We start from the raw sequence: 16,785 nt of genomic DNA on the forward strand, positions 1-16,785 counted from the left end.
AGACTCATATGCTGCTGTGGGGGGGGGGGGATCGGCACGCCTCCACCACAGCGAGTCTGTTACCTTCCCAGCTTTGAATAATGCTGGTACCCATTTAACACCTGGGTTGAGAGGAGTAATTGAGGTAAAGTGCCTTACTCAAGGACACAACACGCATGGCCACAGCGGGGCTCGAACCCACAACCTCACGATCATGAATCCTGTGCTCTACCGCTAGACCACACGTGCCCACTGGGTGAGCTAGCTAGGCCTATATGCAGTAAGCATCCGAACAATGTCGGATAATTTAGCTAGCTGGAAACTACCGACCAATTAACAACTTCCTTGTACATTTGTCTCCAGGGGTTGTTCTACAACGAAGTTGTCCATCAGCTCGTTCCCGCCCTGCCAGCCAGTCTAGCGTTCTGGATAGAGAAATGCATATACTCTGTCATCCCAATGCTATCTGTCAATGTCACAACTGCAGACGCCGTTTTTGACGGAGTACGAGTCCGGATCTTCGATGATGACCGTCCCAGCGTGGGCGCCACACCGGGGGAGACGAAGCTTCGCCCCGCGGTCATCTTCTTCCACGGTGGTGGCTTTATGATGATGAATTTAGGTAACACTTGGCTACTTTTTAGTTTCGTACATGCGAAAAAGTCGAAATGAAATTGTTTTTACTGCTTTAAAGCCTGATGGGTAAGGCTTAGATGGCTTTTTTGACACAATGAATTAGTTGGACACAAGATGGTTTCCGTGCACAATAGTATATACTGGTGTTGTCACCATGTGGTGTCCTTACAGACCCAATATATTAATTGTCTTCATTTGTAGATTCCGTGGCCATAAGCGTGATGGGCTTGCATTCTTTGTTTGAAGAATTCAAACCGTATAATTGAATTTGTTTTAATGTCACAGATCTGTGCAATAAGTACATTTAGCCAGTTGATTCAAGATAAGTCATTAATAATATTCAAACCTCTTTGGAAATTCTTCTTCTTTTTTGGCAGATGCATACCACGGCCACACGGCACACATAGCCAGGAATTTCCAGGTGATGCTGATATCTGTCGAGTAAGTGATCAGTATGTTTAAAAATATTAAAATCAAAATGAATTCTGAATTGAAACAATATTTTTCAACCCTCAGTACCCCTTCCTTTACCTTTATTCCTCTTGGATGTAGGGCTACGATCGATATCAGATGAAACTTTATAATCTGATTATTGGTTGGTGATAATGCATTTTAAACATAATTATGTTTTTTTACGATCAGGTATCGTCTAGCACCCAAGCACCGCTTCCCAGCTGCAATAGATGACTGCACAGCAGCTACAGTCTGGTTCCTGGAGCACGCCCACGACTTCAACGTCGATCCGACCAGGGTTGCCGTCATGGGCGACAGCGCTGGAGGCAACCTGGCTGCTGCCGTGGCCCAGAGGTTGACCTTTGACCCTAAATACAAAAGCCTGCCCAAGGTGAAGCTCCAAATTCTGATCTACCCGATGCTTCAGGCTTTTGACTTCCAGACGCCTTCTTACCAGCAGAATGGAGACTACACGAGTGTGATTATGAACAGGAAGTACACGGTCATGGCTGCCGATAATTACATGAACGGAAACTCCAGTCTGGATTCTAAGATGTCAAAGAACCTCCACACCTCAGCTGATGCAAAAACATCCCCACTGGCCCAAAAGTGCCTGTCCCACGACCTCATTCCGGATGAGTTCAAACAGACTGGCTACGAAGCTCCTTCAACTAACTTGGGTGATGAGAGCATCTACAACGAGATTAAAGAGGTTCTCCTGGATCCAGACTTCGCTCCTCTCATGCGAGAAGACCTGAGAGGACTCCCAGAGGCTTACATCCTGACCGCCGAGTATGACGTCTTGAGGGATGACGGCATCATGTACGCCAAGCGTCTGGAGATGGCGGGAGTGCCAGTCGCTTGGAAGCATTATCGGCGGGGCTTCCACGGAATGTTTGGCGCCTTATTCGACTCTCCGACAGAAAAACTCGGACAGATAGATTTTGCAGAATATTTAAAGGAACATCTATGACAAAGACGTTGGTTAGTTAGAGCTTCGGTTTGACACTTGGCATTCACGAGCAATATAACACAGATCTTCATAATTATAGTATTTGTTGGAAAGGCGGGTTTTTTTATACTTTAAAAGTAGGTATAGATCATATTTTGTCAATAATTGTGCATTTCTTTCCGTTCGATTCAAGGCCAATATGTGTAAAAAAAAAAATTAAAAAAAGTAATCTTAGATACCATTTTGAAAGACCTAATTAATGGAAAGAATTTGCTGCAAGACTTTGCTGCATGCGAGGTGTATACATTTGGTTTCTTTATTTAATTAAAGATTCTATTTCTATTCAAATCACTCCCATTATATTCATCCGCGGGTCAACTTGGTAGAAACTGAAATGAACCAGCCTCAGTGGTTCGCTCAAATGCCATTGGATGGTTGTTTGTTGGTTTTCATTTGACAATCTCCATGGATATCGAACACAGACAATAAACAGCAAATTACTAATCAAGATATCAGAGGCTTTGTCGAGGATAGCACAAAAGAAGCTACCAGCACCTCAATTCCATTGTGGTCCCCTATTTAAAATGAAAATGAAAGTTGCCAGAAAACAGGGCGTTCAATTTAGAAAGGATTTATATTAAATGTACATACCTCTGTCGTCCCTTTAATCAATCACAAGTCAATCACAAGCCATTCGGTTTCAAGTTAATAAGTGACAAACTATTTTTGTTCTCCATTTCTTTACCCAGAATACATGTTTTTGGCGGCGTAAAACGGAGCTTCCCGAATCCACATCGAAAAGGCATCGCGCAGTCTTGGAAAAAAAAAATCGTACGTGATGTCACGTGACGCGTGACGTGCAGGAGATAACGCTCGAGCGCATTATAGGGTGCGCAGTCCAGATATAAAATAGAAAGACTATCGGCAGCGCGTGCATACCCCCATTCACAACCTCGTTCCCATGGGTACGAGCTTTTGCTGCGCCATGTTGTCGAGGCTGCCTCATTCACTGTGCGAATGTGCGCCATTTTTGTGGTCGCTCGTGGACGAGCAAAACATTAGAATAAAGTCATACAGCTAAACGTACATGTCCTCCAGCACATGACCTAACTCGACGCGCGTGAAGCTAGCTAGAAATGCGTACCGAGTATGTACGCACACACGTGCAACTTTCCCGTTTCGGTTACGATCATTTTATTTTCTGCAAACTTTACCTGTAAACCTGTACATTGTGCAGGCCATTTAGTCAAGAGCAAATGGTTTTCAGTAAAAGCGTTTGCTTAATTTATTTTTCATTCATACAGATGCGAGTAAATGCTGGTAGTAAATGCAAATGCCAGTTTTTATTCATACGAACTATGGTATTATTTGTATGAACGTTGTTGATATTAATTTCTCGCGATTAGCATAAATAAATTCAGTAATTTTTGCGCAGAATTGTGTGCTTTTATATTTTCAAGGTAGCCCCAACCCAACCTTAAAATATGACAAGTAAATATTTGAAATCTGAAGCATTTACTCCTTTTTATTTATATGAAACGAAGAAAACGCTATAGTGTAGCAAAAGCTAAAAAGTAAAAAGTAAATATTTTCATACTTTAGCAAATGGTTTTTAGTAAAAGCATTTGCTACTTTTCATTCATACAGATGGAAGTACATGCATAAAAATTTGTAGTAAAAGCAAATGCCATTTTTCATTCAGACGAACATGGTATCATTTGTACTCTATGAACTTTGTTAATATTAAACTTTTCGCGATTAACATTAATAAATGCAGTAATTTTTGCGCAGAATTATTTGCTTTTTAATTTCAAGGTAGGCCCAACTTAGCCATGAAAATGACAAGGAAATATTTGAAATCTGACTGGTTGAGGGGTATGTGTTTGTCCAGTTTCTTTCCCGGTTTTCCTTTCCTGTTGGTTCCCGTTGTTTCCCTTGTTGAATATTTATACTGTAAATAAACAAGTAGCACTTATTTATCAGTTGAAAAGTTACACATCATTAACACCAGTCATCAGAAATACAGGATACATAACAATTTATGGCCACATATTTGCAACTTAGGAATTTAAACAACATACAATTGGTAGATTGATGTGTGAAAAACTGCGAGACTAATTATAGAACAATCCCACATGCAAACCCCAAGACGAGCGATAAATCTTTCTAAAGAAGGGACAGCACTTGAGCACACCCACACATAATCATATAATTCATTCAGTGATCAATACAATCATTATTAACCTATAGAAACTCCATACATCAACATTTAGTCTCGCATACAAATTCACCTCTTCTGATATTGAAACAATTATGGAGGAAAATAAAGCATCGAAATGATTGAAGTACATGACATGCATTTTTCTCTACGACTGTTCCGTAAATTTATCACAAATACCTCGTTGCATTTGATCACAGGGCTCCCCCAATCTTCTTACAAAACCACTACTCGAACTACTGAATCGCACACTACAATCATAAGCAGATAAAATAAATTTATATGAAACGAACATCTTCATTATTTGTGAAAAAACAGTGATGCGAATTACCTAAAAATCAAGGACGCCTGTAAATATTAGGCAGGCACTGCTGTAGCACGCGTGGTCTCGGAGTTATTGTTGCACAATCATCAACACGGGATGCACAAAATTACGGCAAAATCAAGTCCCAACCTAAGCCTGATATTGACAAGGTGACAAAATGGAATGTTAAAGAACTCTTCTGGTGAAATCAAAGAAATCTGCTACAGCCAGATCCCCTGATGGCGAAGTGAAGGGTCCGTCCTTGGTGTTGAACATCGCGTGGAAGCCGTTCTTGTAATGCTTCCAAGTGACTGGCACTCCCGCCTGCTCCAGACGCTTGGCGTACATGATGCCGTCATCTCTCAAGACGTCATACTCGGCGGTCAGGATGTAAGCCTCTGGGAGTCCTCTCAGGTCTTCTCGCATGAGAGGAGCGAAGTCTGGATTCAAGATGACTTCTTTGATCTCCTTGTAGATGTCTTCATCCCCGAAGTCGGTTGAAGGCGCTTTGTAGCCAGCCTGCTTGAACTCATCCGGGATGAGATCGCGGGGCAGGCATTTCTTGACCAGGGGGGAATTCTTGGCTTTTACCGAAGTGTGTTGGTTAACGGACATCGGTGTCTTTAAGGAAGGCCTGTTGTTGAGATACACGGCCCAGAATTCTGCCATCATCATCTTATCGAGAACAATAGTGGTATAGTCGCCGTTCTGCTGATAGGAAGGCGTCTGGAAGTCGAAAGCCTGCAGACAAGGGTAGATCAGAACCTGCATCTTAAGCTTGGGCAGTTTCTTATACTTTGGGTCAAAGGTCAGCCTCTGGGCGACTGCAGCAGCTAGATTTCCGCCAGCACTGTCCCCCATGACAGCCACTCTGGTTGGGTCAACGTTGAGGTCTTGGAGATGTTGCAGGAATCCAACGGTTGCTGCCGTGCAGTCATCTATAGCTGCGGGGAACACGTGCTTTGGGGCAAGCCGGTACCTGCAATAATGAGGAATACAAATGATAAAAGTATAATAGTGTGCTCTCTGAAAGGTAATTTGAATCGGTCCTTGTCAGCCTATCACACTTTGGTAAACATTATGGATTCAGTTGGATAATTAGTGATGGTTCAAATCCCGTTTTTGCAAACCCTATGGTAAAAATGGCGTACGAGACATGGTTTGGACACGTCATTCTTGGAGACGACGCTTCGTGACGTCACACTTCTACGGAGTATAGGCATTTGCGTCTTTAAGAAATGAGTTAGCCATTTCCTTTATTCAAACGCTCGAATTTCTGCAAAATCTAATTTGTGAGCCTGTACATCTATGACAATGACTTTCGAAGCTCATTAGCTCTGTGCCATAAGGGAGTAAAACAAAATAGAATTCACAGTAATATACTCACTCAACAGAAATGACTACTGCACCAAGTTCTCGTGCAATTGTTGCCGTCAGAAAATGGTACATATCTGTATACATTTGATAAAAAGATAATTCCAGTCTTGGTACGTTTTCAATTCACAGTGCTTAATGGAGTATGTTTCTGGACTGTTCACGTTCTTAATCATTTTGTTTGAAACTGTCAGGATATATATCGACATTGTTGGATATCTTGTCATAAATAATTGGCATCGATATAAACCTAATCGTTAAATTATTTGGGTATATTTTCGCCCTGTTGACAACGACTAACTTGTGAAAAGATCGATCATTTAGTTTCGATCAAAAAGCGATTAGACTTTGATAAGGCCAGACTCACCCACGTTTCCCATTCTCCATCCCCCACCGTGATAGAAGACAATCGCCGGGCGTTTGGCTGCTTTCTCCCCGTCTCGTTGGTCGTCAAAGACACGCACGGGCACCCCGCCGTAAGTCGTGTCCTCGTAGGACACGTTCGGGCCACTGGACCTCATAGATTCTGCAATCTTGGGAGCAAGCCATGCGCTCAGTCTCTCAGGCATGATAGATGGTAGGCCAATAGTCTGAGAAATTGAAAGAATAATAAACTGTCCTCTTTAAGACAACGATACAGTTCAATTATTCTGGAGACATACTTTGCCTTGATTTTTACTGTTAATAACATTACCAAAAACCATGCTGTATTTTGAATATGCGATCCTTACTCTTTCTCCCGAGAACAAAAATGAAAGTCTGCAAACCATAATGGATTCACGATTAAAAATGTTTGAGGTGATATCACTTCAGGAGCGCCCTCATGCGGCAGGCAGTAGTAATTCGTTACCCTTTGAGCTTTGATAAATCTTACAATAGGCGGCGGAAACGCCTCTAGTCCTCACCGATATAGCATAGCTGTGTTTACTTACTATTGGAAAAATGTGCGTCATTAACTTTAATCTCCAGGGTATCTCAATGGCGTCAGGTATGGGTTCAAAGTACACGTAGAGAACGATCCCGACCAAGCAGGCGAGGAGTGCGGTCCTTATCATGCCCATGATTCAGCAAAGTAATGTCTCTGTCTGGTGGGAAAAAATGTTAAAGATAAAACGAAAATGATGGCTCGTGGAAACGTATAATTACGAAATCAATACACTAACGCTAACTTTTGAAATTGTGATTTCAACAGTGCAGCAGAGTCAAACTTTTTTAAAATAAGCATATTCTTTTTAAAATTAGTTAGTTATGCCGGTTTGAAATGACACGATGTGTATAATTTGCTTTGCGGTTTGTGATTCCTGTGATTTTTTTTTACTGACCACCAATACATAACTCTTCATTCACCAGGGGTAAAATAAGCTTTGAGCACTACTATTTCTCCAATGAATTCTATTACAATTAAACTCGCAGAGTCACAATCAAACCATGAGGCAATTATTCTTGTCGACACTTTAGCGTCTGCGTCTTATATACCGAAGAGTATTGGGAACGCATCAAAAGACATTAATATGAAAAAATGGTATACATCATCCTTTACATACCTATTTTTTTCACAGGTTGACCGCCAGTGGATGCGTGACCCGTTACACTGTCAATGAAATTAGGTTGGCCTACTATGATATCTTGTCTACCTGATATCGAATACTGCATCTGCTTCGTCATGCAATCATTTCACACTGATTTGATGTACCCTTACCTTCATCCACTGATGAAACGGGGCAAAGTTAAAGTACAAAGTGCACGGGATACAAAATTTGTATTTGTGATTTACCTCTGTGTATACATCAACGCATTTATGCCGGTATTGACCGTGTTTGTAAGAAGTATTCAAATAACGGGTTGGCGTTGGGTTGGCATCGTGTGATGGTCGTTGCTCATGGTCCCCCTCCTCCTCCCCCCCCCCCCCCCCCCCCCCCCCACCACCACCGGCCACCACCACTTCCTTCAAATCATCGTTTGTCACGCCTTCGCCACTCTTGCTGGACAGTAAAGTTCATTTCAATTATTCCCGATTCTGGTAATTTCTGCCGTGTTTTTATTTTTTTTATTTTTTTTTTTATCTCACCACTCACCCTACACTCATAAACGAAAACACAGAAGTGTGTATTTGCCTGCAATCGGGACCCCCTATTCTCCCTCTTTTGCTTGTACTCTTAACTTTCTAGGAAGACCTCCCATATGTTTTGTACACATCGCCAAATTGGGGACCTTCGAGAATTGGGGACTCTATTGTCCTCTATTGTTTAACGTCCCCTAAATGCAGAAACAAACTCAAAACGGTCATCGACAAAAAGGACTACCTGTTAAAACAATCAGCCACTTAATCTTTAATAACCAAAATCGTTTTGTGTAAGAAAGGCATTAGAAAGTGAAACAAACTATTTCAGATTATTCAACCCATCGCTTAGATTTCCTGCCAATCACAGCATCGGCACAATCAATATTTAAATGCTTTCTATGCTAATTTACATAGGCCTAACCACTCCCCCATCATGTCTGACTCCCAAGATCCTATCCCATTACTGAAGTAACTGAAGGGGGGGGTCATGTTCCTGGGCACTGTATTTTTTGTGCTGAAGACCTTCCCTGGCTTGTGCAACCAAACGGAAAGGTCGACCTTTCCTTAACAAAAAACAACGAAAAAGCTTTATATATACTCATCCAAAAATTGAACTTCAGTAGTGTACTATTTTTTATGTCATCACCCACTTCGTTAACATATTTATTGCGGAACTGTTTCTAAGAGCTAGGCGGCATATAAAAGCTTGACAGAAAACGAAATTTCCTCATTTTTGTAGCATTTCTCTGAGTAAGTTTAAGATTATTAATTGAAAAACTCAACTGTTAGAAGACTAAACTTGTCTAATGACTGCTTTCAGCCCCGTTTCATCTTTCACAAATATCAAACATCGATCACAGATGTTTTTTTGCAAAATTGTAGAAATCTTCAGACGCTAGCTCTGACGAAGGGGAAGACCGAAACCCGCCCTTAATGTCAAACATGGCGTGGTAACCTTTCTTGTAATGCTTCCAAGTGACTGGCACTCCCGCCTTTTCCAGACGCTTGGCGTACATGATGCCGTCATCCCTCAAGACGTCATACTCGGCGGTCAGGATGTAAGCCTCTGGGAGTCCTCTCAGGTCTTCTCGCATGAGAGGAGAGAAGTCTGGATTCAAGAGGACGTCTTTGATCTCCTTGTAGATGTCTTCATCCCCGAAGTCGGTTGAGGGCGCTTTGTAGCCAGTCTGCTTGAACTCATCCGGGATAAGATCGTGGGACAGGCATTTCTTGATCAGGGGAGATCTCTTGGCTTTTGCTGAAGTATGTTGGTTTAGGGACATCGGTGTCCGAAAGGATGGACTGAAGTTAAGATACACCGACAAAAACCAAGCCGTGTTCACCCTATTCAGGATGACAGTCTTGTAGTCTCCGTTCTGCTGGATGGAAGGCGTCTGATAGTCGAAGGCCTGCAAACAAGGGTAGATCAGAACCTGCATCTTAAGCCCGGGCAGCTTCTTATACTTCGGGTCAAAGGTCAACCTCTGGGCGACGGCAGCAGCTAGATTTCCGCCAGCACTGTCCCCCATGACAGCCACTCTGGTTGGGTCAACGTTGAGGTCTTGGAGATGTTGCAGGAATCCAACGGTTGCTGCCGTGCAGTCATCTATAGCTGCGGGAAACACGTGCTTTGGGGCAAGCCGGTACCTGCAGCATGGAGAAGTTTGAAGATGACAAAAGTCCAAGACGATTAGGTTGTTTGAGACTAAAGGGAAACTAGTTCTTATAGGAAAGGCACGTGTGATATCGTCTGGGAATATTGATAGTGTATACCACTTTGGGGATGTGGTTCGAATCCCAACTGGTACTCTCTAAATTCCAAAGAGTGAAATTAGGGACTAGACGTTTTAGTGCGTTTTACTTGAGCTCGAGTGAAACCTCGATCTTTAAGATTGAAGAAATTTCACTCTAAAACGTCTAGTCCCTAGTTTCCGACTGTGGGAGTGAATCTTCGCTCGAAAGGAGTGAATTTTTCACTCTTTAGAATTTAGAGAGTAGGTCCTTACTCCCCGTTGACTGAGCTCTTCATTATCTTAAAAGCGTCTCAACCGTTTTTACCACTCTAGTTTTCCTGCAACATCTTAAGTTACATCAAAAAATGATTCTTGGCAAGATTTGTGAATAATTATGCTAGATTCCAAGACTTCTCGGTGCATTGCAATAAACAAATTAAAATAAAAGAACAATTTTACATTTAATACTTACTCAACAGAAACGACAACCGCACCAGTTTCTCTGGCTATTTCAGACGTCAGAGCATGGTACAGATCTGTATTTCGGATAAATAACGATAACTTTCGAAAAAATCGAATATTTTGGCGTTCGTTGCTATCAAACTGCTTTTACGACCGTTTGTTGGCAATCGCCATTTTTAGTTAAAGTAAAACTTTCAAAATTACTGGAATTATAATGTTATATCAGAGTGTGTTTTTTTTTAATTATCTGATTTTGTTTTGGGCCTAGATATAAAGGAAGATCATTATTTGCTTCCACAGAGCATAACCGATTGGAACTGTTCGATGGGCTTTGTTCACGAGTCGGCCATATTAAATTGAAAGCGAGGTAAAATCTTCATTTTTTGGAACTTACGAACTAGAAATGAAAGCAATGACAGAAAGTTTATCACAAATTAATACCAGTCTGCTTTGATGAATAATTGAAATGTTTTAAACCACATTTAAAAAAAAAATTGAAGCTGAGGCTAGAATGCATAAAATAATGGTCTGGCACCATCCGGTTCAACAGTTCACAATTTACAAAATTCATTCGGGGAACACGACCAAAGGTCCATGTCGGTCAATAAATTGGCAACATTAATCCGCTGATTGGTGGTGCCACGCCCACGCGCACGATGCACGCGTTCTTTAGTTGAGGCGCGCGAGTAATTCAAAACCATTAGTCGAAGGAGTAGCGCGCGCGTAACACCCGTACCTGCGTGTAGGCGTGGTTAAGCTATGGCTTCTAAATTTGGTCGCCGGATTGAAGTCTTTTTGTATTGAAAATCATGTACGTTACTCACCCACGCGTCCCAAGATCCATCCCCCGCCGTGATAGTAGACAATCGCCGGGCGTTTGGCCGCTTTCTCCCCGTCGTGTTGGTCGTCAAAGACACGCACGGGCACCCCGCCGTAAGTCGTGTCTCTGTAGGTGACGTTCGGGCCACTGGACCTCATGGCCCCAACGAGGAAAGTATCCAACCACGTTTTCACCTCTCCCTCCGGCATGATGGACGCCAAACGAGAAGTCTGAAACATTTGAACAAAATTCGCTCGGTGATAGCTTTAAGATAGCTTTAAGACGTGTTGGTGCAGTTGTACCTACTGATAACTCTACTATCCGCTCCGTTCACAAGTACCCCCTCATCGGCAAAGAAAGTACAGCTTGGGGTGACCGACCGACGCCATCTTGCCTGGCTGGGATTTTGCAGTCAGGCAATTTTGCAGGTATCAAAATGAATTTATTGTAAGAAATTTTGTTAGAGTAGTAGGTTGCTTTTTGTTCACTTAAAACGTTAAAGGGTCCATGCGACGAATTGTTCATAGGAACACATTGATTATGGTGCAACTTTCTACTCCTATTTGACTTCCCTTTTTGGCTGATTTTATTGAAAAGTACAGTGCGCTTCTTTAAACATTTCAAACTTTCTATACTTTTCCGGACAACTGAGGGCGATGTTGCTAAATGATGTGATTTTTCAGGGAGACACTGTTCAGTAAGTTATGGGTTTTGTGTTCAAATTGTGAACTTAAATTTGCATATTGAAAACACTTGTGAGAAAAGGTTGCTCACTTGCTTACTGCCATGTACTTATACACAACAACGAATCACCAAAGAAAAGAAATTTTATTACAGCAAAATTTCAAAAATTCTGCCAACTTTCGGTGCTGAAATAACTGTAACATTGAGTTTTCTGCCTGAAATGACGTCATAGTTTTGCTGATGACTATGGAAATTGGCATTAATATAACTAAAAAAGCACCAAAATACCCTTCAAAATGGCGAAACGATAATTGAAAATAAGGTTGAATGGAAAAATTAGGTAAAAACGTGCAGTTTCAATGATAACATTACAAATATATTATTTTTTGCACGGACACTTTAATTGATGTGGTGTTTATTGTATTTAATTCCAGAAAGCAAGACATTTTGCTCAGCAACTTATATTTAACCGCCGTTTAAATTCGGCAATGATATTAAAATATAGCTTATTTGGTGTGGCTATACTTACCACTGGGAATAAGTGTGAAATTAGCTTTAATTTCCAGGGTATCTCGATGGCGTCTGGTATGGGTTCAAAGTACACGTAGAGAACGATCCCGACCAAGCAGGCGAGGAGTGCAGTCCTTATCACGGCCATGATTCAGCAAAGTGGTCACCTAGCGAGAAATGATTAAAAGTGCGATCAGAAAAGACTAGCCCGCCAGAAGGTTCCTAATTTTATTGAATTCGTGGTCGAAAGAACACAAAACTCGTCTACAGTTCCCACAGCATGATATTATATTACGTCACACGAACAGTTAGTTCTGCATTGCTTTGCATGACCCCGGCGAGGTTCGTACAGCCCTATCTATAGTGCAATAAATCGATAATGAACTTGCAGCATGCCCGCAACAAGGAAAACGTCTGGTACATTGCATAGAGCAGATGGGCTGTTAGCCGCCATACGACTGAATAACAATGGACTATATTACAAGATAATTACTGGCGAAGCAGGCTGTGTCAATCCTGTGCAAACTGTCATCAATGCAGTACGGAGGAATAAGAACACATACTGACAAACTTATTCGAAAACAAAACCAATGTTTTTGATTTCCAAATATCACATAGCCATTCTTAGAATTCCACAATATAATCCAGTGCGCTGCCTCGCCTACGTAGTACACTGCTGGTACAATACGTTCCCTGGCCCGACCCTGACCCTAACGATTTCAATTCCTGATAAAGGGATCGGCAGCAGGGCCACATACCACATGACAACCCCCGATCGACTACGGTTAACAATATGATCTCATTCACTTCTGTAAGCTGATTATCTCACAGCAACTCTAAATAATAAAGAAACCAGGTTCGTGTAAAGTGGCTTTATCTGGGCTTGATTTAGCCTTTCACCAAGGCCATCGTGGCTTAACTTGCCCGCAGCGGCGAAAAAGCGAGGCGACTGGAGATGGAGACCACACACGCGATGCCACTCGTGCGTGCTGACTAATCTTTGCTCCAGTCGCTTCGGGTCTTTGCAACCTCGCCGCTCTAAGCCACGATGGCCTTACCTTGGCGAAAGGCACGTACTGTTGTATTATTATGGTAGAAGGCCGCCGCGTGAGTTGTGCTCACGCACCAGACCTCCTTCAAGTTAATTAGTGCATTATGTGAGTCATGATCATGAGGAACATTCTGATCGCATCGTTACCCGTACTCGGGCTCATACTGTATGTGGCCCTTCTGCCCATCCCTTCAGGAATTGAAGTCCCTTGGAAGTTGAAGCTACTCACGATAGTGTTGAAGGCGGTACGTAAAAACTCTTCAAACTATTTGGTCTTGCCCAAAGGCTGTTGTTGCTGAAACTCTGCAGACTAAATCTCTCACACGTTGCAAACTTGAAAATTGCACCATTTAGATCGCGTTCAACTAGTTGCATGCACAAGTGAGAGCTTGTTATATACGAGTTAATAGTTTAACTGATCAAATAATTTCGAATGTCCTTATCACTGCCTCATATTTTTATGTGGATGTTCATGACTGTCTTGATATTGAACTGAAGAATAGTAGTTTTCAACCTAGACGTGATTGAATTTTTTTGTCTATACCATCGCAGAGTTTGTACCTTGAACCCTACACCCCGGCCACAATCAAGAACATTTTGGATAGGGAATCCAGAATAAACATGCGGACTACCGGTCCCAATGTACATTCACTGACACCGTGTTTGATGGGGTGCCAGTGCGCGTCTACGCCGATGAACAGGAGGGGGCGAACGCGCCGAAACGCCCGGCTGTCGTCTTCTATCACGGTGGGGGCTGGAGGTTCGGTCACACCGGTGAGTTCACGTATATAACGCTCAGAGCCCATTATAGCCAAAATGGAGCCCTCTGCTATTGGTCTAAAAACAACCATTTGCCAAGTTCAGAAATGTTTACCTCAGACAGTGGTTAAGTATTTTTGGCTATATCCCCGGAAGTATAAGTCAACAAATTCAAAATAATCGGTTAATATTCATAGAGTTATGACGCGCATGTGTCTTTTTGCTCGTCCCAACCATATTTATAGAGCTGCAATTTAATATAGCTCTATGGTCCCAACGCATCCTTGGAGGCTGCATAGTGCCTCTGTGAAGCAGCCAAGAATGCAGCTGACCTCAACTATTACCTCACCCGGATCGACCCGGGTTATAGCCCCATATGCCGCTCTAGCTCTGAGGCTCACCGGGGTCAGCCACCACAGAACCTGCTCGAACGTGGAGCAGAATCAGTGGTGAAACGTCACATGCATGCGTTGTTCATTCCAACTTTATTTGAAATCTAAAGGTAACCATTAACGACTTTTGAGGCTATAATTTCAGCCATTTTTTTTTGTGATTGACAGAAAAGCAATAAAACTAAGACCCTGCCCGAAACGGGCAGTTTAATTGCGTTTAATTCCTTCACAAAATTTGCAAATCAATGGCCGGGTCTTCAGCAGTGTACACAACATAATTTATTGTTATTTAATTGTTTTCTTTTGGGCAGATTTGTCCCACTCTCTGACGGCAGAGATTGCCAGAACGTTAGATGCCGTAGTCGTTTCTGTCGAGTAAGTAATGGATCGGCAAATATGTCTTGGGTATAGTGCAATTTCATTGACCAGAATGGTCTCGTGTTAAATTTTATAAAACTGATAATGGCATAATTTACGTCATTCTAATAATCCTTAGCACGTCATCATCATTATCATCAATCGTTTCAACTTACTGGCACGATATGAAAAAACAATGTGTTGAATGTTATTGTCGTTTGATGCGTGTTATCCCTTAAAAGCTTATGGCAACATTGTCTTTGCTTTGGAAGTCTCGATCGTGTGTAAAATAAGTCCTGACAGCCAACAGATTAAAGTTCTAAAATATCATACAAAAGCTAAAAAAAAAGTTTTCACTTTTAAATTTCATTTTGAAAACAACAACTACAACAAAAAGTGAAAAACGAAGCAATGCAGACAGCAGACTGTCGTTCAGATTCCATGTCGATCTTACATTCCGCAGTTATCGCCTGGCTCCTGACTTCCTCTTCCCGGCTGCCATAGATGACTGCACCATGGCAACTGTAAGCTTCCTAGGCCGTCTACAAGACCTCAACGTTGACCCAACCAGAGTGGCTGTCATGGGGGAAAGTGCTGGCGGAAATCTAGCTGCTGCCGTCGCCCAGAGGTTGACTTTTGACCCGAAGTATAAGGAGCTGCCCAAGCTTAAGATGCAGGTTCTGATCTACCCTTGTCTGCAGGCCTTCGACTTCCAGACCCTTCCTACCAGCAGAATGGAGACTATACCACGGTCGTTGTCGACAGAGTGACGATGGCTGAATGCTGGGCCGTGTATCTCAACAACAGGCCATCCTTTAAGATAAAGATGTCCGTAAACCAACATGCGTCAGCAAAGGCCAAGAGATCCACCCTGATCAAGAAATGCCTTTCCCATGATCTCATCCCGGATGAGTTCAAGCAGGCTGGCTACGAAGCACCCTCAACCGACTTCGGGGATGAAGACATCTACAAGGAGATCAAAGAAGTCCTCTCGAATCCAGACTTCGCTCCTCTCATGCGAGAAGACCTGAGAGGACTCCCAAAGGCTTACATCCTGACCGCCGAGTATGACGTCTTGAGGGATGACGGCATCATGTACGCCAAGCGTCTGGAGAAGGCGAGAGTGCCAGTCACTTGGAAGCATTACAAGAACGGCTTCCACGCGATGTTCAACACCAAGGACGGACCCTTCACTTCGCCATCAGGGGATCTGGCTTTGGCTGATTTCTTTGAATTTGCAGCGGAGAAACTTTGATGAATTTTTTAAAGCTTGTATTCTCTTCAAGCAACGAACATTTTAATGTTGATGTTTTGTAAACAAGTAAACAAGTGTGAGAATCAGAACGGGGGAGTATAGCTTTGTATCCGTTTTATGAAATTGTGACGGATGTTCAATGGGTTTCATTCGGGGAGAGGTGTTGATAATTAATCTGCTTGTGTATAGGTTTGTCAGAATGTACCAAGTTACTGAAGGAAAACGTCCAAAAGATTTGTTTCCAAGGCACCGTCCACCTAACATGCATGTATACTTCCGTCCATTTTTAAGATCGCTTCGCCCAGATTCGAGGTCTGAGGCTGTTAATTTTTTTCATGTCTTCTATTATACAAATTAAATGTCTTTTTTTTTAAGAAACATTGTTGTGCTATATTAAAATGTAATCCAACTTCGGAATGAACCTAGCTGCCACCTTTCTCTCTTTTTTTATGACTCTGAGGCACACGAATAAGGCTCATACATTACGACCGCGATAACACTTAACATTCATAATGAGAATTTATCAGTATCCCTTATTTATTGACAATGAAAAAAAAACAATTAAAAAATGGCGCTCCAGGAGAAAATGTAGCAGCACGGCCGGCCGAAAAAAACAGCGCCCCCAATATACTTCCAAAAAGCTTTATACGTACTGCATCCAGGAAAGTCTGCTCAGTCATCCGTTCACGATGTCAACAACTTTAGCTTGAATGGATTTCTGGTTTGCAAGGTGAGTGTTTGTGCCGAGTCTGTTGTCGAACCTATGACCCGTGTACCATTCACC

At 42.3% G+C, this 16,785-nt stretch overlaps 3 protein-coding genes and 1 pseudogene across 8 annotated transcripts; 2 read left to right on the forward strand and 2 right to left on the reverse strand.

Annotated features, from left to right (window-relative positions):
* The first annotated feature begins 350 nt into the window (after positions 1 to 350).
* Positions 351 to 2,678, forward strand: LOC119724312 (neutral cholesterol ester hydrolase 1-like). Its single transcript, XM_038195306.1, has 3 exons — positions 351 to 601; positions 993 to 1,056; positions 1,258 to 2,678. The coding sequence occupies exons 1-3, from the start codon at positions 439 to 441 to the stop codon at positions 2,039 to 2,041; spliced, it is 1,011 nt and encodes a 336-aa protein (XP_038051234.1). The 5' UTR covers positions 351 to 438; the 3' UTR covers positions 2,042 to 2,678.
* Positions 2,679 to 3,518: 840 nt separating this feature from the next.
* Positions 3,519 to 7,658, reverse strand: LOC119724311 (neutral cholesterol ester hydrolase 1-like). Of its 2 annotated transcripts, none has more exons than XM_038195305.1 (5): positions 7,461 to 7,658; positions 6,849 to 6,997; positions 6,284 to 6,506; positions 5,930 to 5,993; positions 3,519 to 5,521 (listed from the first exon to the last, which is right to left on the reverse strand). In XM_038195305.1, the coding sequence occupies exons 2-5, from the start codon at positions 6,975 to 6,977 to the stop codon at positions 4,729 to 4,731; spliced, it is 1,209 nt and encodes a 402-aa protein (XP_038051233.1). In that variant the 5' UTR covers positions 6,978 to 6,997; positions 7,461 to 7,658; the 3' UTR covers positions 3,519 to 4,728. The 2 variants fall into 2 exon arrangements, with proteins under 2 accessions (XP_038051233.1, XP_038051232.1); XM_038195304.1 differs by having other exon boundaries at positions 6,849 to 7,001; positions 7,461 to 7,657.
* Positions 7,659 to 8,216: 558 nt separating this feature from the next.
* Positions 8,217 to 16,757, reverse strand: LOC119724310 (neutral cholesterol ester hydrolase 1-like). 5 transcript variants are annotated; one of them, XM_038195303.1, is made up of 5 exons: positions 16,655 to 16,757; positions 12,207 to 12,354; positions 10,998 to 11,223; positions 10,184 to 10,247; positions 8,217 to 9,625 (listed from the first exon to the last, which is right to left on the reverse strand). In XM_038195303.1, exons 2-5 carry the CDS (start codon positions 12,333 to 12,335, stop codon positions 8,833 to 8,835), a joined length of 1,212 nt encoding a protein of 403 aa, XP_038051231.1. In that variant the 5' UTR covers positions 12,336 to 12,354; positions 16,655 to 16,757; the 3' UTR covers positions 8,217 to 8,832. The 5 variants fall into 5 exon arrangements, with proteins under 5 accessions (XP_038051231.1, XP_038051229.1, XP_038051227.1 ...); XM_038195301.1 differs by lacking the exon at positions 16,655 to 16,757 and adding an exon at positions 12,946 to 12,961; XM_038195299.1 differs by lacking the exon at positions 16,655 to 16,757 and adding an exon at positions 12,681 to 12,909.
* On the forward strand, positions 13,123 to 16,426 carry LOC119724308 (annotated as a pseudogene).
* Positions 16,758 to 16,785: the final 28 nt, after the last annotated feature.

The sequence above is a fragment of the Patiria miniata genome, unplaced genomic scaffold (genome assembly GCF_015706575.1).
Source record: "Patiria miniata isolate m_02_andy unplaced genomic scaffold, ASM1570657v1 HiC_scaffold_18, whole genome shotgun sequence".
Lineage (NCBI taxonomy): Eukaryota > Metazoa > Echinodermata > Asteroidea > Valvatida > Asterinidae > Patiria > Patiria miniata.